The 22308-nt window shown below is 42.5% G+C and overlaps 1 protein-coding gene across 6 annotated transcripts in view; it reads right to left on the reverse strand.

Annotated features, from left to right (window-relative positions):
* The window catches only part of dnajc6 (DnaJ (Hsp40) homolog, subfamily C, member 6), a 210302-nt gene that overhangs the window by 88853 nt on the left and 99141 nt on the right, over positions 1–22308 (reverse strand). For all 6 annotated transcript variants that reach the window (XM_038794472.1, XM_038794471.1, XM_038794473.1 and 3 more), the window contains 5 exons: positions 20445–20494; positions 17347–17495; positions 12009–12131; positions 9106–9239; positions 4219–4413 (listed from right to left, as the gene is read on the reverse strand). In XM_038794472.1, coding sequence (XP_038650400.1) covers positions 4219–4413; positions 9106–9239; positions 12009–12131; positions 17347–17495; positions 20445–20494 — 651 coding nt within the window. The remainder of the gene's footprint in view (positions 1–4218; positions 4414–9105; positions 9240–12008; positions 12132–17346; positions 17496–20444; positions 20495–22308) is intronic.

Consider the following 22308-nt stretch of genomic DNA (forward strand, 5'->3'; position numbering starts at 1 on the left):
AGAAACAGTTTGATAGTAATTTTCAGTGGGTACTTAATATTTGAATGTAATGACCAGGACCATAACCAAACATTAGACTGTTCTCCCTTCTCTATTCAACCTCCTAATAAATCATTCCAAAATCATCTATTTATAATAGTTTTCGATTAGATGGTCAATAAATGCTGGCCAGCCAATGATGCCCACATCCTGTGAATCAATTAAAAAAAAGTGCATGCCCATTATGTTAATGTTGTAGGTCAGTCAAAACAAAACAAAAATCACAACTATAATTTTGAACTACAGTATTTGTTCCCTTTCAATCTCGAACATTTCTTTTATACTCATTTCATTGTCTCTGAAGATAGCTGAAAAATTAACCAAATATCTTAGTTATGTTATAAAATATAATGTACTACTGAAGTTAAATGTATGATAATACTTAAGAATCTAGCCTAAAGTCTCATCTGCATTCTACTTCAAAACATTTCTTATCGACATAGCTGTCAAGTCCAAAGATGAATGTTGTGCCTTTGTACAGTGAAGCAAATCAGAACGGTTTTTACTTCATTTTATTTCTTTACTCAAAATACAATTACTTGCTCATTGTACAACAAACCAGCATTTGGATAGTGATGTGAAACAATGAACCACACACAGAATTCTGACACTAGTTGGGGTTGGGTCTACAAAATGATTAATTTACCATCTACTTCCCCCTCACTCCTGGGGATGGTAACTAATACTAGTACAAGCTAATACTGGACTTGACACTACGTTGATAAGAAATGTTTTGAAGTAGAATGCAGATGATTCTTAAGTATTTCCATACATCTAACTTTAGTACAAAATATAGCATATTTTATAATATAATTAGTGTTGAAAATAATTGAAATATTTGATTATTTTCAGAATACCAGAGGCCATCAGACTCGAGGACTGTTCTCAGAGTGGAAGGCGGTTAATGTAGCCTATTATTAAAAGAGGAATAAGGCAAAACCAGGTAACTCTAGTCCCATTAGGTTTGGGATCCAAGGTAGGAAAAATACTCAAGGAAATCACTAGGGATGCATTAGATGTCCACATGGACAGAGAATGCTATAGTAAGGACAACTGACAAAGCTTCCAGAAAGAAGGCTGTGCCTTGCCAATCTGAATTTTTTTTTCAAAAAGGCATTTAATGTTTGAGGGAAATTCTGTATTCATTGTCCAACTGGACTTTCAGGCCTTTGATTTTGTACTACTTAAGTGTAGACTTTTGCACAGCACTGAATCATGTGGAATTAGTGGCAATCTGCTGCAATGGATTGACATTTGGCTGGATGTCAGTAAGTAGACAAATTGGTTTGCTGAGTTTGAATCTGCTGGCAGACCAATTATTGCTAGGAACTTTTATGTTTACCATTTCAATCAATTAACTACATGTAAATGTTCAGGGAATAATCTGCTAGTTTGTGGACTATACCAAAAAACACTTAAGAGTTAGAAAGCCATCAGTTGTTTGATATTACAGACAGATCTGGATTAGTCATAGGGGTATTGGCCTGTGTTTGGAAAATAATGCTGAACTTAGTAGAGTGTGCATGGGTTGATCGGGCTTTGTGTGGGCGAGATAAACCCCGCGAGTGAAGAAAGTGTTGCTGGAGCGCAGTCGGGGAGAGGGTGGGTTGGCGCTGCCAAACTTCTGCAATTACTACCAGGTGGCTAATATAGCCAGGATTAGGAAGTGGGTAGTGGGGGATGGGTCGGCATAAGAGCAGATGGAGGCGGCGTCATGTAAAGACACCAGTGTGGGAGCACTGGTAACGGCACCTCTGCCACAAGTCCAGTGGTGGTGGCGGCTCTGAGAATCTGGGGGCAGTGGAGGAGATATAAGAGAGTGGGGAGCATTGATTTGGACCCCGATTTATAACAACCACAGGTTTGTACCGGGTAGGCTAAATGGCGGGTTCCGGAGTTGGAAGAGGACAGGAATTAGAAGGATGAGGGATCTATTTATAGACGGGAGCTTTCCCAGCTTGAAAGCTTTGGAGGATAAATTTAAATTGCCAGCAGGGTATGGGTTCAGGTATTTGCAGGTGCGAGGTTTCCTGAGAAAACAGATGCTGGCCTTTCCGCTGCTGCCGCCACGGGGGATACAGGATAGAGTAGTTTCCAGTACCTGGGTGGGAGAGGGGAAGGTATCGGTTATTTACCAGGAGCTTTTGGAGGCGGAGGAAACTCCGGTGGAGGAGCTTAAGGGCAAGTGGGAGGACGAGCAAGGAGGGGAGATAGAGGCATGTCTATGGGCGGATGCCCTAAGCAGGGTTAATACATCCTCATCATGTGCCAGGCTTAGCCTGATACAATTTAAGGTACACTCAGGCACATATGACACCGGCTAGGATGAGTAAGTTCTTCAGGGTTGAGGATAGGTGTGGGAGGTGCACGGGAAACCCAGCAAATTATGTCCACATTTCAGACATGCCCGAAGCTTAGAGGGTTTTGGTAGGGTTTTGCTAAGGCAATGTCCATGGTGCTAAAAACACGGGTGATGCCGTGTCCGGAGGCAGCGATCTTTGGAGTGTTGGAAGATCCGGGAGTTCAGGGGTCGAAAGAGGCCGACGTCTTGGCCTTTGCCTCCCTAATAGCCCGGAGACGGATCTTGTTAATGTGGAGGGACTCGGAGCCCCTGAGTGTAGAGACCTGGGTTAGTGCCATGGCTGGGTTTCTCAGTCTCGAGAAAATAAAGTTCGCCTTAAGAGGGTCAATGGTCGGGTTCACCCGAAGGTGGCAGTCGTTCGTCGACTTTTTCGGGGAAAATTAAAATGTCAGCAGATGCAGTATTCCAAAGGGGGGGGATTGTTGTTGTATGGTTGAGGTGTGTGAAGATTGGGCTGGGGGGGGGGGGGGGGGGGGGGGGGGGGGAATGTTTATTTTACCATGTTGATGTCATTGTTTATGTTATTGTCATAAAAAATTTCAAATACCTCAATAAAATATTATTTATAAAAAATAAAGTGTGCAGACCTAGTTCATTTAGCCTCCACGAGTTACTAAGGTGTTTTAAACTGCAAATAAATCTTGTCGTCCTCCTCCACATGCTTTCTAGACAGGTTAGGTAGGGTTACTGGGATAGGGTGGAGGCGTGGACTTAAGTAGGATGCTATTTCCGAGGGCCAGTGCAGACTTGATGCGCCGAATAGTCTCCTTCGGCACTGTAGGGATTCTGTGATAACACTCAATATATTGAAGACGGCACCCAGATTTTTTAAATAGTTGATTTATTTTGTGAATATATCGTCAAATCATTTTGCATTGGCTACAGCTTCACAGTATTGGGCATTTGCCTTTGGAGATTGCCCTGTGGAATGAACCAATAAATGGCTAGCACTTATTTTGTTTTGCAGAAACGAGTACAATGTGTGTGCATGCTCCTTCTGTATGCAAGGAACAGGGTCCTGTGTATTAATATATGGAGCTTCAAGTAGAGACACATATGCCACATTGTGAGCAAAACGGACATTCTTAAAGTCATTCAACAGTGATGTCCTGCTGAGATCAACTAACTCAGCTTACAACGGAGAACAAAGCTCAGGCTTTTATGGTCTGTATGGCACACACGGCCGCTGGTCAATGCATTGCTCACTAAGCCATTCAGAATACTACTATTTGTTGTTTCATTGCTGTATTGTCAAAACATCTCTGCCGCCATAGGGGAACCTCTGGATTGTGACTGACCAAAATAGAGAAGGCACCGAACACAGCGAGATATTTCATCAGGAATGCATAGACACAAATTCGAGGCATCAGTGGGAGTACACAAATATTCAAACAACCCTTTTACTCAACCCCTCAATGCCACATGTGGCAGAGTCTATAGATTGGCTTGGATTTATTAACCCTTCAGAACCCATCAAACCAGAGAGGAAGCAAATCATCATCAATTCCATTGACTGCTCAAGAGAAGGGAATTGGATGGAGTGTTGCATCCCTGTGGATCCTTTACACAGGCACCCCATGTCCAAGGCTGGAAATCATTGTTCACAATATTAACAAACACATGCAAACACTCCTCTATCTACACTTTTAGCAATGTTGCTATGCAGTTTCTTTTATATGGATTAACAATTCTGTTAAAATAATGATTACACCAATATTGCTGTATGATTTTTCTAAGCTCTGATCAAATGCACACAATATTCACTCTACACAGACAATTGTCCAATTAATATCTCGTTGAAGTTAAATACCACCTACCTCATTTTATCATAATCTTGTGCAGTTGTAAAAATCTTTGTTTCACCAATAAAAACCTCAAAGAAAGGTCGGCAGCCATTCCTCTGTTTATTGAAGCATGGGACTGGGCTCACAGTGACAGTTTTAATGATGAGGGGTTTGCAATGTGGGAGCGTGGGCTTTTCAGAAACCATTTCACAGATATATCCTATATATCTGAAAAATACACAGAAACCAACAACATTTTGTGCAGTCTTTGTCAAGATGAATAACATTTATTATCTCCAAAATTAACTATAATCAGCCTTTTCATAGAGAGTAAATGAGGAAAATTCCCATATTAAAAGATATTTGGTCACATTTGCCAGTTTAAAATGCATTTAAATCTTTAGGGAGGAGTTTCATTTCCAATCGAAGGTGATGACTCAAAAAAGAATGGTAGCCATGATGTGGAGATGCCGGCGTTGGACTGGGGTGAGCACAGTAAGAAGTCTTACAACACCAGGTTAAAGTCCAACAGGTTTGTTTCAAACACGAGCTTTTGGAGCACGGCTCCTTCTTCAGGTGAAGCCGTGCTCCAAAAGCTCGTGTTTGAAACAAACCTGTTGGACTTTAACCTGGTGTTGTAAGACTTCTTACTCAAAAAAGAATGAAAGAGGAGGCAGATGAAGCTGGGCAAAATAGATAAGTTTGCATTAGAAACTGTATTGAAATTAGGAAACTAATAGCTGGCAAGGTGGTGCAGTGGTTAGCACTGCTATCTCACAGCACCGAGGATCCAGTTTCAATCCCGGCCTCGGGTCACTATTCATGTGGAGTTTGCACATTCTCCCCATGTCTGCTTGGGACCCACCCCCACAACCCAAAGATGTGCAGGTGGGTTGGCTACGCTAAAATTGCCCCTTGGAAAAAAAAAAGAATTGGGTATCTAGATTTATTTTTAAAAATTAGGAAACTTAATTTAGACTTGTTATGGTACAATCCTTGTTGTACTGCAATTTTGAGATGGACCCCAATTATTTGTCAGTATGTTCCCTGTAGATTTATGTCACTGATCAAACAAATGCTTCTGGTCTTGCCAACTTCCCCTCTGAAACATACTTTAGTTAAATTACAGTTGCAAATCTAGCTCCATCACATAGATAGCATTTCTTCACATTTTTTCCCTCACAAAATCACTAACTTATGTTGCCATGGAGTTCTACAGAAGCCAGTTAGTCTCCAGCACCTTGCTGGAAAAAGTTATTTTGTTGTAATATTATGAGACTAATTATGTTACGTTACAAGGCCCGGACTAATGATCTGAGGACAAGTTCAAATTCCATGACAGAATTTGGGGGGATTTAAATTCAGTAAATAAATCAATATGGAATAATACTATTAATAGCATGATAGAATTTACAGTGCAGAAGGAGGCTATTCGGCCCATCGAGTCTGCACCGGCCCTTGGAAAGAGAACCCACACCTCCACCCTAACCCCGAAACCCAGTAACCCCACCCAACCCTTTTTGGACACTAAGGGCAATTTATCATGGCCAATCAACCTAACCTGCACATCTCTGGACTGCGGGAGGAAACCGGAGCACCCGGAGGAAACCCACGCAGATACAGGGAGAAAGTGCAAACTCGCACAGAGACCCAAGCTGGGAATCGAACCTGGACCTGTGAAGCAACTGTGCTAACCACTATGCTACCGTGCCTGCCCCCCCCCCCCCAATTACTGGGAGTGGTAGCAATGTAATCTTCGGATTATGAATTCAAACTCTATCTGGTTGAATAATATCCTCTGGGTAGGAAATCTGCCATGCTTACCCTGTCTGACATAACATAACTCAGACTCACCAACTCAGACTCACTTGGGCAGCATAGTAGCTCAAGTGATTAGCACTGTGGCTTCACAGCACCAGGATCCCAGGTTCAATTCCCTGCTGGGTCACTGTCTATGCGGAGTCTGCACGTTCTCCCTGTATCTGCGTGGGTTTCCTCCTGGTGCTCCGGTTTCCTCCCACAGTCCAAAGATGTGCAAGTTAGGTGGATTGGCCATGGTAAATTGCCCTTAGTGTCCAAAAAGGTTAGGAGGGGTTATTGGATTACGGGGATAGGATGGAAGCAAGGGCTTAAGTGGGTCAGTACAGATTTGATGGGCCGAATGGCCTCCTTCTGCTCTGTGTTCTCTATGTATCACAGTTTGACCAACTCTTAAATGTTCTCTGAAATGGCTAGCAGGCCACTCAGTTGTCAAACAATGAGCTTACCAACATCACTTTTTCAAGGGCAACTAGGAGAATAAATATTGGCTTTTCTGGTGACCCACACGTGTAGTGAATTCATTATTTTCCTTAAAAAGACCCAGCTGGCAATCCTTCAGACAAGAGCCTGGACAACAAATATCTACGAGCTATTGGACTATAAGGAGCATCACAGCTGAGCCCATTCCCATCTCTACCCAAAGTTTCCACCTGTGCTTTACAGTATTGATCGTGATAAGGGAAGTATAGCCAATTTTCTCCTCCCCTGTTACACCGAGCCAAATATTATGCTTCTACTTTTATTGGAGTAGAGTTGGTCAGAATCAGTGCTCTGGCATCTTTTATGATTTGTCTTGCTCATCTCAACACCAGGCACTTAGTCAGCAAGACAGAGAGATGAACAGAATGGACAGGTTACAAATGCAGCTGTAGACAATATAATAATGTATTTTGGGAAAAAATGGAATTGGAATATTCACTTAAGGAAAAGGCACCAAGGGTAAATGAACAGAACAAGCAAGGGTTTCAAATACATAATTCCTTAAAAATGCAGGTTAAGTCAAAATGCCACTATAAAAACATCATTTTGTGCTTTATAAATAAGCTATAGAATTCAAGAATAATAAGTATTGACAAATGTATATACGTCATCGACTAGGCCATAACTAGAGCAACATGTGCAATTTTCAGTGCCCCATTACTGAATTCCATAGACAGCATTCAACAAAGATTTAGCAGAATGTTGCTAAAAGATGGACAACTAGTTATGAGGAGAGACTGGAGATATCATGATTAATTCTTTTGGAACAGAGAAGGCCATGAGGGGACTTAATAGAACTTAAAATAATTACAAAGACTGTTTTGCTAGTGAGCAATGTGCCATTGATAAAAGATTATCAATTTATCTTGTCACTAAGCATGGGGAGAGAGAGAGAGAGATCAAAATTAATTTCTTCTGTCAGTTGATGGAACACTTTGCGACAAGGTTGTGTTTCAAGCAGAGAGCATTGCTTCAGTAAAAAAAATGGATAAATGCTTACAGGACCAAATGATGAAACAATAGAACCATGGGATTAGTTTTGGGTGTTCTCAGAAAGATTCAACACAGACAAGATAGGTTCAACATTAATTGGCACCACCACCATTTCCCAACTCCCCCATGATAAGCAGGAGAAAACAGGCTTGGAGCTGCAAACCCTAGAAAAATGCAAAACATGTGCTTAACCAGAAGCAAGTGTCCCTGACGTTATTTTCACGGCAGCAGGTAATATGGTGTAGAGTCTCCAATCCTGGAGATTAAACACTTCAGCAACATATTTGAATCAGGCTCCCACTGTGTAATTGGTTGCCTGATTTAATTCCCACGGCTTGAGAAACCCAACAGCAAAAAGAGGCTGAGTTGTCATCTCCACAAGTTAAGTGCCTTTTACAGCAACTTGTTGGCCAGGGAAAGCAGGATTGCTTTGCATCTGGAGCAACGAAGCCTACAGCCGAGCCTCAGCCAATCATAGCCTTATTCCAATCCCGTCACAAATGAATGGGGGTACATTTTGGTGTTTTAAACACTGCTGGCTATGCTTATGGTTATTACAAAGCTGAACTGAAAACATAATTTCCCTCACGCCACCCCATATATAAAAAGATATAAACATGGCTGATTCTCCATAGCCACCTTCCTCACAAAACTGAAGAGTAGAGGTACAATTTTAACCCACCTGTCTTCGTAGCATTGGGGTAGGCTCAGGTCAAATGGCAATTCATCTGATTTCACACTCCAACGTGAATTGGAAAATCAGCAGGCTGTAAAATGGACATCTAAACAAAGCCTATTCTACAACATTGGTCAGGTTAAAATTGGGGCTGCAAGTTTTTTGTTTCTCCTTCTCAAACTCTCTCATTGGTCTTCCCATGTTCCATTTAAGCCCAGGGTTCTCAGCAATGTGTACAAAGCCAAGGATGAACATCGGAATCTGGTGAGAAATGGTAGTGGGAAACTCTGGCACTGGGGGTAGAAGCCGATGACAGCAATGGAGAGGAGGTGGATGCTGTGTGAAAAGATAGCACAAGGCTCGGAGACACTGAAGTGCTGGCACATTGGCAGGTAATTGTGGATGAAGGCACTGGGGCTTTAGATGACTGGTGAGCAGGTTCAAGAGAAAAGTCAGGAACAGAGCCACTCATTCCATTTGAATCAGTGAGCATATTTTGACCTATGTGTACAGTGGGAATTTTCTCAAAACCAAGAGCAGGTGCAATTCTACTCTTAGACACTGATGTGTACACTTAATTCCAATAGTTTGATCCCAAGGATCACATCATAAAAGATAACTTACTAGAAAAAAATGACTTGGAAAGGATCCTTTGGAAAGAATGTACCCATTGAGACAAAGACCTCGAAGAACATGCCTCAATCTCTTGCCAAATTAATTTTCTGAAGGATGGAGCACTTATAAGATGATAAAGTACTACGGAATTTATCTTCAACACCACAATAATCAAACAAATTGCTGTCCAATTTTGTATTATTTAATCCCAGCTGGATGTCACACTTAAGATCTCAACAGTAGTCATTATGTTGCAAAGAGCATTAGGACCAAAGTTTTGTGATATTAGAATATCAATGAAAAGGTTCTAATAATTAATCTCTGAAATTACTTACCTCCTGTGTGAAGGCCAAAGTGCAGGCCCTGGCTTTTTTGTATTAAACAACTGGATTGCTGGAACTGGGCAAGAGAAAAGATGGCAGAAGCAGAACATTCCACAAACTAAAATAGCAGAGCCAGGACAGCCATCCTAGAATAGCAAAAATAAACATTTCCAATTCACCAGCAAGTTACAAAATACAATTTACAGAATCACAAAGTGCAGTAGAGGCCCTTCCAGTCTGCACCAGCACATGAAAACACCTGACATTCCTACTTAATCCCATTTACCAGCGCTTGGCTCATAGCTTTGAATGACATGCCAAATGCTCATCCGGGTACTCTTTGAAGGATGTCAGGTAATCCACCTCTATCACCCTCCCAGACAGTGCATTCTAGAATATCACCACCCTCTGGATAAAAAAAGGTTTCCTCACATCCCTCCTAAACTTCCTGTCCCTCACCTTGAACTTGTCTCCCATCGTGACTGGCCCTTAAACTATCCACCCTGTCCATGCCCTTCATAATTATGTATCCCTTGATGAGGTCGCCCTTCAGTCTTCTCTGCTCCAGTGAAAACAACCCAAGCCTATCGAATCTCCCTTCATAACTTAAATGTTCCATCCCAGGTAACATCGTGGTGAATCTCCCCTGTGGTGAATCTCCTCTGCACTCCCTCCAGTGCAATCACATCCTTCCTATAATGTGGCGATCAGGACTGCACACAGTACTGAGGCTGCGGCCTCACCAAAGTTCTATACAATTCAAACACGACCTGCCTGCTTTTGTAATCTGTGCCTTGACTGATAAAAGCAAGAGTCCCATATGCCTTTTTCATCAACCTATTAATCTGCCCTTCGTCTTAAGAGATCCAAGGACAAATATACAAAGGTCCCTTTGTTCCTAGTGTAATGCCATTCATTGAATACTTCCTTGTCAAATTACTGGAGTAATTTGGACACAACAGCACACAATTCAGTTGATACACACATATACTAGCAAGAGACAATGTATTTTGATTGATCGGAAACAGCCTGCATCACCTCACACGTTTCAGGATGAAATTCCATCTGCCCATTTGACCATCCAGTCTATATCCTCATGAACTTTACAAACTAAAAAATAATTTTAAATTCCTGCCCCACCATCCCCAATGCAGGCTCAGCAAGGTGGGCTTGCTAATCCTAACAGGATGAGTAGGTATTCCATGTTACTTTACCATACGTATTCCATCTTGCGTGGACAACATACATCTGATAATGCCAACTTTGTAAGAATGCTTTAATGGCAGCAATGCAATATAATACATATACTACTGGGGACGTGCAGAGAACTATCTCAAGGGTTAACACAAGAACAACGCCATTCATGGCAAATGAAAATGGCTAGCATCCCAGCTTTTGTTGTTGCTTCCAGTCTGCATATTCAGCCATCCTTTTCAGACTTTTACACATCTGGCCTATAATGCATCATTCGCAACTACCAGGAAAAGACAATTAATCATGAATGGATGAGTATGCACATGATTAGGAAATTCCAGCATATTACAGAATCTTTCCACAATGCTCTACAATATTCCAGTTACCCAAGAAACAATAGGTAGACTGACTGAAACTAGAGTGCCTACAACACACTTTTTAAAAACACAATCTTGCTATTGAATTTACTTTAAATTTTCAAATTTAAAAAAAAATAAATTTAGAGTGCCCAATTATTTTTTTCCATATTAATGGGCAATTTAGCGTAGCCAATCCACATAACCTGCACATGTTTGTGTTGTGGGGGTGAGACGCACGCAGACACGGAGAAAATGTGCAAACTCCACACGGATCAATTTTCAAATGTTAATTTTTTTAAATTAAATTTACAGTACCCAATTAATTTTTTCCACTTAAGGGGCCATTTAGTGAGGCCAATCCACCTATCCTGTACATCTTTGGGTTGTGGGGGCAAAACCCACGCAAATAGGGGAGGATGTGCAAACTCCACACGGACAGTGACCCAGAGTCAGGATCAAACCTGGGACCTCAGCGCCATGAGGCAGCAGGGCTAACCACTGCACCACCATGCTGCCCTTTCAAATGTTAATTAATAAGAAATATGACTGGTATCCAAGTTCTTGATCATTAATTAAATAGTTTAAAAGTTCTTAAATGTATACTGCTCTCTCCCCAATTACCCTTTTCTTTGCTCCACAGGTAACTGCTCTAAACTGTGCACACGTTTCATGGTCAGCTGCAGCCCCCTAGGCCTTTAAATGGGCAGCACGGTGACACAGTGGTTCGCACTGCTGCCTCACAGGACCAGGGACCCGGGTTCAATACCGGCCTTAAAGAACTGTCTATGTGGAGTTTGCACTTTCTCTCCGTGTCTGCGTGGACTTCCTCTAGGTTGCTCTGGTTTCCTCCCACCATTCAAAGTTGCACAGGTTAGGTGGATTGGTCATGCTAAAGTTTCCCTTAAGTGTTCAAAGATCTGTAGGTTAGGGGTTATTGGGATAAGACAGGGGAGTGGGCTTGGGTGGGTGCTCTTTCAGAGGGTCAGTGCAGACTCAGTGGGCTGAATGGCCTCCTTTTCTAGGGATTCTATTCTATGATTCTATGTGTAAGCCAAATCATAAATGTTAAGTGGGGAGGAACACAAACTCTTTTATTCGGACATAACAGCACAATTCAGTTGATACATATATTTTCCAACAAGGGACAGGGTATTTTGATTGAACATAAACAACCTGGATAATATTTTCCCCCTCCCCACTCCAGTCCAGAAATGCACATCTATAGTACCCCAAATGCTTTCCTCGTTAAAATAGCAAATTCACCACATCCGGGAATGGAATCTGAAACTGCATGGTCTTCATACCATGTGGTGAATTTACCCAATCATGCTTTTAATTTCCAACAGTGTTGCTGAATCTTACCACACAGTGTATAGCACAGACATTCTTCGGGTTTTGCTGCAGCCAGTGATGCATATTCTTACACACTGCGTACAAGTTGTGTAAACTGGGAGCCTGTCGAGCTGGCCAGCTGCATTCAGATATCTATTTCAAAGAAAGGAAGATTGTGACAAGAGACCAAACAGAGACAAAAGAAAAATCCATGTGCGCAGAATTAAATTCTGCTGACCAAGCGATAAGGAGTTTGGGGGTAGGAGGGCAGCTATAGTAGAGGGGAGCAGCATCTGTGCATCATGTTCAAATGCAAGTTACACAGCAATGAAAAATAGACGATTGTAAAAAGGATGTCAGCACTCATGCCTACGAATGTTGCGAGTTCAATTCACACTCCAGATATGGCGAAGGTTTCAGTGAAGTCTGTATGAAATGTTATCTGATGGATGGGACGAGAGCCAAGGCTTCATCTGCTATCAAGTAAAATAAATCCTATGTTACTATCTTCCCAGCCAATATTTATCACTCAGTAACATCACGAGCAAACAGATTTTCTGGTTGTTGTCACATTGTTGTTTGTGCTAACTGGCTGTGTGTAAATTGGGCATTGTTTTACCAATACTCTAACGATGTCGGCTTATGTTACTACTGGACAGACAGATCCTCAAGTGAAACCCTGGTTCAATAGATTGTGACTTTTCTTTTGGTTTTGAGACGTGGATGACCAGAGGCACCGGACTTCCAATTATCTTACAGCTAAAGAATAAAACATTTATTAAACATGAAATTTTGACTATAATACAATACTCCCTCACCCCACCGATATCTTCACAGATGTACACAGAGTTTTAAAGGTCATACAGGTTACAAAATATATTATATCTAAAATGTTCTTGGTAGGTGCACAGTTATGTAGACCAATGATGGGCATCCTACACTTGAGTGAACTACACAAGTGGCTCTCCATCTCAATGGGCCGCTCGATTGAAATTAGGCTTGTTCACTAACCATGACCCGATGAAGAAGACGGAATACATTTAATACTCGCCGAATATTTCATGGATGAGTTACAGAAAGTGCTTAATTATCTGTATATTTATAGAACTATCAATTTTGAATGGATAAAAACAACATAAATAGTTACCTTTTGGAAGCAAAATGAGTGCATAGCGTTCACAGTCAATGCTGTGTGCAATCAGCACACTTCCCCATGATTTACATGCCTATTACTGCAGTCATACCAGTAGGAAAAAAAACTACGCTGAATGTGGCAACCCTGCAAGCGGGCAATGGTCATGAAAATGTCCTGTGGGCCACACTCTGAACCCAGATGGCCCCCCAGGATGCAGGTTTCCCACCACTGATGTAAATTAACAGGCCAACTGTGGGCACTCGGAAACCAAGTGGCAAATGCCACCCAATAGAACATTTGAATTTCTCATCAAATTCCCCTTAGACGCTTGGTATACTGTGAGCCAACTGGCCTCAATGGAACTCTGACTTCCACACAAGTGTTTCCAAACTCCACTCTCAAAGAACACACTTTGAAACCTTCCCCATACAAGGATCTCTCTCAGATGCTTTCAACAAGGATCCACATCCATGATTTCATATTCTCCTTTTAGTATTCCTCTAACCTGGACTGCACTATACATTCAAGCTTCCACACAACTCGCTCAGGTACCCAACCACAGCAATAGAGCACCATTGCTACACAGGCTGTATTAAGGTGTCACCATACTTCAGATGTCTGGCATTTTGCTAGCCGACTTCACCAGGTCTGCATCTTTTAGCTCGGTCTTTAATTGGGAGCCTCTTTCTGCCCTTTTCTTTAACTTAATTGAACAGTACCTGTTCAGATTCCAGTTTTTTTTTGTCCCTTTGACTTCAGTCTTCCTGAGATCTCGCTTTTCATACCCTATTCTAGAATGGCACGGTGGCACAGTGGTTAGCACTGCTGCCTCACAGGGACCCAGGTTTCATTCCAGCCTTGGGTGGCTGTCTTTGTGGAGTTTACACATTCTCCCATGACTGCAAGAATTTCCTCCGGGTGCTCTGGTTTCTTCCCACAGTCCAAAGATGTACGGGTTAGATAGATTGACCATGATCACTGCGCAGGGCTACGGGGATAGAGTGGGGGAGTGAGCCTAGGTATAGTGTTCTTTCGGAAGGTGGGTGCAGACAGCGCCGGCCCTAGGGTTGCAGGCGCCCCGGGCAAGCTGAACTTCGGCGCCCTTCGGGGGGGGGGGGGGGGGGGGGGGGGGGGGGGGGAGAGGGGGGGGAGCCGGAGTGACCACCGGCGAGCCTGGATCCATCCGCCATGTTTGTGCAGGGCGGCCTGAGGGAGGGCGGCCACCGCCCAACTGTGCATGCGCGGGACCAGAGTCTTTTACGCGGCGCCGGGTCTCTGACGCCGGTCACGCACTCCTTCATGGCGCCCCCTAGCACATGGCGCCCCGGGCGACTGCCCGAGTTGCCAATACCTTGAGCCGGCCCTGGGTGCAGACTCGATGGCCAAAATGGCTTTCTTCTGCACTGTAGAGATTCTATGAACTTTAGCTTCTGGGACTTGCTTTCTGCCCCTTACTTCATTGTCCTGCCTCTACTGGCAGATTGAGAGCGCTCCTTTCTACTCGGGTACCTGGTTCCAACCAAAACACAAGTACTGATGCTTTTCAGTGTGGGTCCCTGGTTGCTGAGAAACAACCTAGTTTTTCTTTAAACTATTGTTTGGTTTCACATTGTAAACCTTTAATTACAATGCAGGCACAGTCTAAAATTAAATCGAAACCCACAAAAGTTTCAATCCTTTCTTATGCAGAAACAAAACTAATCTTTCTTAAAGCTATACCTTATTTCTAATACCTACAAATACAAATATAGATTACTTAAAACCACCTTTGCTTCTTGATAACACCATGTAGTGGCTACACTTCAAAAGCACTTCATTGGTTAAAAATGCTTTGGGACGTCCCGAGATCATGAAAACAATTTGTTATTTTAAGTTATTAAATGGCATTGTCACCTTTTAAAATTATATATGTTTATTGCGATTTTACATTTTATAAAACAATGCAACAAAGACACGACATGATGGAGGGAAAAATAAACAGAAATGGTTTAACCCGCATGAGTACAGTATGGAACTGGAGAACTACATCACAATTGTTAAATACCATCAATAGGCAAAACTAGATTCTCATATCACCTGACCAAAAAGAGGGGGAAAAACAGGAAAAGATCATGGCAAAATGAAGCACATCTTCCCATGCCATACAGCCCCGCAAAACCATTATGGAAGACCATGTTGCATGAGAAGGCAAAGGAAAAAGTAGGATCAGCAAGCATTCTCCAGGTTCCCATCAATCGAAGCACAAGACATCATCACTCCTGCCATTCCATCTCTCCGATGCCCATGTGGTCCACAGCCTGGGCCCGGCCAGTGAGCCGGGGGAGGGGGGGGGGGGATGACTCAACCCGTTTGGCCATCTCCAACCCCTTACAATAAGCATAGAGAAGAGAACGATATAGGACCAGCGAAAGGTGGGTCATATCGTCCCTTGGCCTCACAGACAGGATACCTTGTGCTCTATCGAACCAGATGCACAGAGCGCCCAAATCAAGATTACCAAACCGTAGCAGTCAATTCTCAAACTCAGTCAGGAAGTCATAGCCCATCTCTCACCGTGGACCGAGCTTAGGGGGACATCTCAACCGGCCTCCATCTCCTGAATCCGTCAAGGTAAACGACACAGCATGCAGCAGGATTTTGACAACATGAAGGTGGCCCTTAACCAGGGTCAGTGGTCTTTCGAGTGCAACTTCCCTCTCATGCGCCTCTACCCCACTTCCTAAAGGTACCTGGCAATCCTTTGAAGTGATCCTAATGACCTGTACCAGAGCGGAAATTCTCAGAAAAGGCAGCATCTTCAAAGACAACCATAATCCAATCACACAGCGCTGAGGCGAGAGGCCACGACAACTGGGCCCCACCTCAGCCACGCCGACCGCCACGAACAAACAAAGATTTTAGCATTTTATCTCAGCTCTTTCTCACAAAACGACCAATTTTCAGGGGCATGGCATAGCACAAGCCTCACGTAGGACAAGAAAAAACAAGTATGAAATGTGCATCAGAATGAAATGGCAGGTTAAAAGACGAGCAGAGTCGGAGCTCGCAATAACGCAATTACTCCCACGCTCACATCACGTGACCACCCCACATTGTTATCTTTTAATAAAAACGAAAGACAAACTCAAAGCTTTCATTAGCTGAAAGTGCTCAATAAAAACTGAAAGTCAGAAAGTGTGAAAATAAAATTTTTGAAGCTGGAACTAGGTTTCCAATTATGACATCAAACCTGAGAGTCTAACAGCCAAATTGACTGGACAATGGCCTTGAAGGGCAATGTCCTTTAGCTTGTCCTGTCACTCTGCAAATCAGAGTTGCAGAGGGGAAAATGAATCAATATTTTGGGTCTTAAATCACTATCCAGTGACATGCTTGTGCGAAAGTCAAAATAAAACTTGGTAATGGTCTATCCCAACGTGGATAAGCCCAATCTCGTCTCACACAACACATGACCATTTGGGAAGGGTCCCACTCATGCAGCAACCTCAATGTGAATCAGTTGCTTCAAGAGGAATGGGAAAACAAAACAAAGAAATAAAACATGAACAATTATTTATTTACATTACAACAACAATCATATGGAAATTCTAGTTTGTATCTCTTCAAGTAAAACTATTTTCATTTACATATGCTATAGACACCTCAATGTGCTTCACCTCCAATTAATTACAACTTTATACACAGCAAATTCCGCAAACAGGAAATGAGAAGAATGATAATACAATGTGTTTTATTTTAACTAATTCTGGCTGGGATGCATCATTGGCCATCACGCCCAGAAAATTCCCTGCTCTTTTGACTAGCGCCCTGGGATCTTTATGTATCCCAGATCATTAGTGCAGACAGACAAGGCATGCCTGTTATAAAAGGATCAATTATGGAGGCAAACAGCTGTTCCTGGCAAGGCAACATATCAATAGTGGCCAAATCAGTGACCCCAAGGTCACCAGGATCATGGGGCAGAACACAACAATCCTACAATGTCACCTCATTGTTTTGTCTGTTTGCACCCGTGAAAGACTTTGGAATATTTTACTCTTAAAAAAGATTATATAAATGCAGCTTGTTGACTGACATCATACTTTACAGATCAGATCCTGTAACCATGAACAGAAATCTGCCAAACATTTAAAATGTTATTGCAACCAACAAAACACAATCCACTAGTAATCCTTTACTAAAACAAAGTTCATAAAATGTGCTCTTTAATCAAGCTGGCACCAGCTTACTTACTCTATTGTGAAACTTGGCACTTCTGTAAGATTTTTGAGATAAGTTGAAGATCGTATAATGATCCAGGTGCCGTGAATCCAAAAATGATCGGACATCATCAATTTGATTCTTGAAACTCAACTCCACTCCTTCAGCAGGATAGGATATCACTGACAAATAGTGGAAATTAGTGTCAGACAGATATATTGATCTTTTAAATACACTTAAGTAAACTAAGATTCTCGGTTCACATATTTCAAATTATTGTACTGTTGCTGAATGTACATATTTACAATAGAAAACCCAGAGTTCGCAAAGTTCTTCCGATCCAACTATTCTACCCTTTCCAGAGTCTCTTCATAGACTCTACCTGTCTTGCTTATCTACTGAGACACTGCCTAATTTAGTTACTGAGCGAGAGCCACAATCAACTGTAAAGCACATTTTCAAAAGATATTGTTACTTTATTTGCATTCCACTCCTCATTCCCTTCCATTTCTTCACTCTCCTTCCACTCTCTAAAAGAGCCGAGAGTCAGGATACATGCACCGTGAAGACATTTCAGCTCTGTGACTGTCATTTCGCAGCCATAATTCTGCAATATGGTCAACTGTTAAATGCGCCAAATACTAATCATTAAGCTAAACACTTTGGGAACCTCTCAACTGCGCAATTCTGGATTCTATAGCAGTTAGTTTCAACAATAGTGGGCGGGATTCTCCCATTCGGCAGCAGAGTGTCCACGCCGTCGGATATGCCGTGGTGTTTCACGACAGCGTGAATGGGCCACTGGGAGTACCGATTCAGGCCCCGAAAGGGGGCCAGCACGGCGCTGGAACGCTTCACGCCGCTCCAGCCTCCCATCCAGGTACAAAATGTGTGCCACGGGATCCGTGCATGCGCAGTGGCGCCGGCGTCAATGAGGACGCGCAGTGGCGCTGGCGCCAATCCACGCATGCGCGGTGGCCTTCTTCAATGCGCCGGCCCCGACGCAACATGGCACAGAAGTTCAGGGGCCGGCGCATAAGAAAATAGGCTTGGGGAGCAAGAGGCCGACCCGCCGATCAGTGGGCCCTGATCGTGGGCCAGGCCCCATCGGAGGCACACCGGGGTCGGAGGCACACCGGGGTCGGAGGAACACCAAGGTTGGAGCCTTCCTCACCCCCCCCCTCCCCCCCACACACAGGCCGCCCTTCGACCCTGCGTGCTGAGTTCCTGCCGGCTGCAAGCAGGTGTGGATGGCGCCGGCGGGTCTCTGCCTTTTTAGAGCGGCCGCACGGCTCATCCGGGCTGGAGAATCAGCGGCCCAGCTGCGTAGAGCGGCCTGTGACTGGCGTCGCGCCAAGCGCGCCAGCGTCAATGGCGCGGATTCTCCGCTCCGTGGAGAATCGCCTGCCGACGCCGGGGCGGGGCGTTGCTGGGATTCTTCGGCCCAGCGTGGGGCTGGGAGAATCCCGTCCAGTATACCCATCACAAAACCTGCATAACTGAGACAACTGCCTTTACAAGCCTCCTACATACAGCCAAGTACTTCCAGGGTCTGGAAGCAAAATATCCCAACTCATTCCAAGCACAATTCATATAAATAGTTGAGAACTGGAGTTTAACCACTCCATGTACTAATGAATGCAAACAAGAGGTACAACATACTTGAAATTTTGAAAAATAAAGTGCATAATGCCAAAAACTGGGGAGATTTCACCAAAGCACCTCAGGGAGACCTAGTAGCCTTTGAAAGATGGCTCAATGTAGGTTACAAACTGCCCAAACCACCCTCTTGAGATGTAGAGTTGAATAGAAATGCGTAGTAGCATGTTTCCCATTCTCACCACGCTGGCTGAGGCCGTTTCTTCTAACTCCCCTATTGGACTTCTTGGTGACTCTCAGTGATGGCTTGCAGTTACCCTCTTCCCCACAAGTGAAAACATTCTCCACCAAAACCTTTCATAATTGAAAGACCTCTATCAGGTCACCCTTCTACCGCACCACCCCACCCCAGCCCCAAGAGAAAGGGATTTAGCTGGTTAATCCCTTCCTGATCTGCATGCCCATGCATTGCTGGGACCATCTTTGTAAATCTTCTCTACAATGCCTCAATAGCTTTTTTAAAAATGTGGCGACCACAACTGCAAAGGGTCTACTAAAGTTTGATACAGATTTAGTGTAACTTACCTACTTTTCAATTTTCTCCTTTGAGAAATAAAGCTGAGTGATTTTTTTTTATGGCATTGCTAACCTGTGGTGCTATGTTTTGCGATTGGTGTATTTGTACCTGGAGATCCCTTTGTTCCTCTACCCCACCTAAACCTGCAACTTCCAAGTAATAAGCAACTGCCCTATTCCTCCTACCAAAAATGTACTACTTCACATTTGTCCATATTGAACTTTATTTGCCAATAATTTGCCTATGTTAAATATGTATCAATGCCCTAGAATTTATTGTAGTCCTCCTCAGTATTCCTCACCCCAACCCTCCAACCAATTTGAGGTCATCGGCATATTTAGAAATTATGCTTTTGATTGCAAAGTCCAAACTCTCAATATAAAATGATGAACAGCAGTGGTCCCACCACTGATCCTGGTGCACAGCCCACCCCAGCCCTTCCCACTTTCTGCCATGAAGCCAGCTACCAATCCAAACTGTCACTTGTCTACTGATGCCATAATTTTTGACCTTGTTCATTAGTTTATTATGCGACACCTTATCAAAGGGCTTTTGAAAATTAGTTTCACTTTCTGTATTACATCACTATTCTCCACTCTGAGTTCCTCCAATATCTTAAAGACGATCAAGCAAGTTTTTCCCTTTTGAACTCAATGCTGATTATCCATCTTCATTATTATATTTCTCATTTCCGTATGTTCTCCTATTATCTCCTTTAGTAAGGATTCTATTTTTTCTCCTACCGCTGATGTTAAACGGACTGGTCCATAATTCCCTGGAAATGTTCTGTCCCCCTTCTTAAAAACAGGAATTACATTAGCGATCTGCTAGTCTTGTGACATTACACCTTTTTCTAACAAATTATTAGCTAGACTTCTAATGCCTCTGCCCTCCTGACCATAAGCGAATAACTATAATAGGCTTAAAATTGCAAAAATGAAAGCATGCATTGTACCTATTATCCGTGATGTAATGTAAGAAATATTAAGTTCTCCCTTGGCGTAACTAAAACAAAACAAAAAGGTTAAATGAACAAGACATTATTGAACAGTAATTCTGAAAATTCTGAAAACAATGACATACAAATAAACACCTAATGGAGAATGATTTGATTTATTATTGTCACATGTATTAGTATACAGTGAAAAGTATTGTTTCTTGCATGCTGTACAAACAATGCATACCGTACATAGGGAAGGAAGGAGAGACTACAGAATGTAATGTTACAATCATAACTATGGTTATAAATGTTAACATTTTTGGTGCATTTTATGTAAAAATAAGGAATGTTAGCAGTGGGAAAGGAAAGTCAACCCAGTTCAAACACCCAATGTAAACATCAAGCACTCCCAAAGCAAAATAGCCTTGGGTCATCACACTGTCACAATAAAGCATTTTGGGTTCAACTTCAGACACTTGCCCCCGACTGCAAAAATGATGTTTCCACCTCTTGCAGCAATTGTTCCAATGGCCTACATCAATGACATGGCCAATTTAATGTTTCCTGGTATAATTCATGCAGCTTCTCAGTGGCTTCCATCTCACTAGAACTGTTCAGAATGTACAAATTCAGCTCATAACACCAAAGTTTGGTATATATGTATTTATTTTTTAATCACCTTTTTTCATTACCCAAAGGAATCCACTTCTCTTTAATGGAAGCAGTTATTTTTGCATTATTAGATTAGATTAGTAATGACATCTATTGAGGTGGGACTAGAATCCTACGCAAATTGCTCATTGGAGGTCATCAATGAGATCAACCTGCTGGGAATACTGGGAAATGAAGGCCTGTCTTCTCAAACTCGCCCTCACCCAAGGTGTGATGGTCCTTGGGTTAAATCACCACCTGTCAGCTCTCCCCCTCAAAAGAGAAAAGCAGCTTATAGGCAATTTCATCTTTACCTTTTACTGGGAGATAAAGCATTTCATTTTTCTTTCAGACACGTGGTAACGAGACACAAAATGCTGGTTAGGGGAAGGTGCTTTCTGGCAGTCACTGGCAGCAACTAGAAAGAGGACCTGGCTTATTTTTTTCGTTAGCGCCTTTACTGCCATGTTGGCTGAGCACTAGCTAGATAGTGATCAATGCTGAATGCTTTCAAATCTCCATGTTCTAATAATACTGCAGCCTATGTCTTGACTTTCAAACCATTGCCACAGCTGGAGATTTCTTTATAATGAATTTAATTGTATTTCTGATGTCAGTTTTATTCTGTTTGAGTCACTATTTAAACTTGTTCCAAGAAAAGTATTTAAAAATGGAAAATAAGTAGAATATCTATGGCTGATTTTATGGTCTCATTTTAAAACGCACTATATAGTCTTCCATTATCTAGTTCTTCATCCTGATCAGTCACGTCCACAATAATCTTGTTTTAATAAGAAAAAATAAATTCTTAGAAAACAAGAGCTCATCATTATTGGCATTTCGAACTATTTCTCCATTAGTTAAGTTCTGCCAGTCCAGGTTACCAAGTGAGTTAGCAGCAAGTGCTCCAACCAGCATGTTACATCTTTTAGATCCTACTTGGATATTATTTTGGGTACAGCAGTGCTGGTTATATCTGTAACCAGTTCACACATGCTTCGTTCAGGACAGTGTCGGTTCATCAAATTAAACAATAGCATAGTCCAGAGATGTAGCAACAAAGCCCTTGAGATCTGAACTAAGCATTGTGTATTTTGCATGTAAACACATGTATGCAAAACATTTCAATGAGACACAGACAGATGCTAATTGTTAAACTGCTTTATTTTGGTGTCAGCAAGTGCACATACAGAACAGCAGTTGTAATCAAGTATCATTTGATTCAACA

This window comes from Scyliorhinus canicula, chromosome 4 (assembly GCF_902713615.1).
Source record: "Scyliorhinus canicula chromosome 4, sScyCan1.1, whole genome shotgun sequence".
In the NCBI taxonomy this organism is placed as follows: Eukaryota; Metazoa; Chordata; class Chondrichthyes; order Carcharhiniformes; family Scyliorhinidae; genus Scyliorhinus; species Scyliorhinus canicula.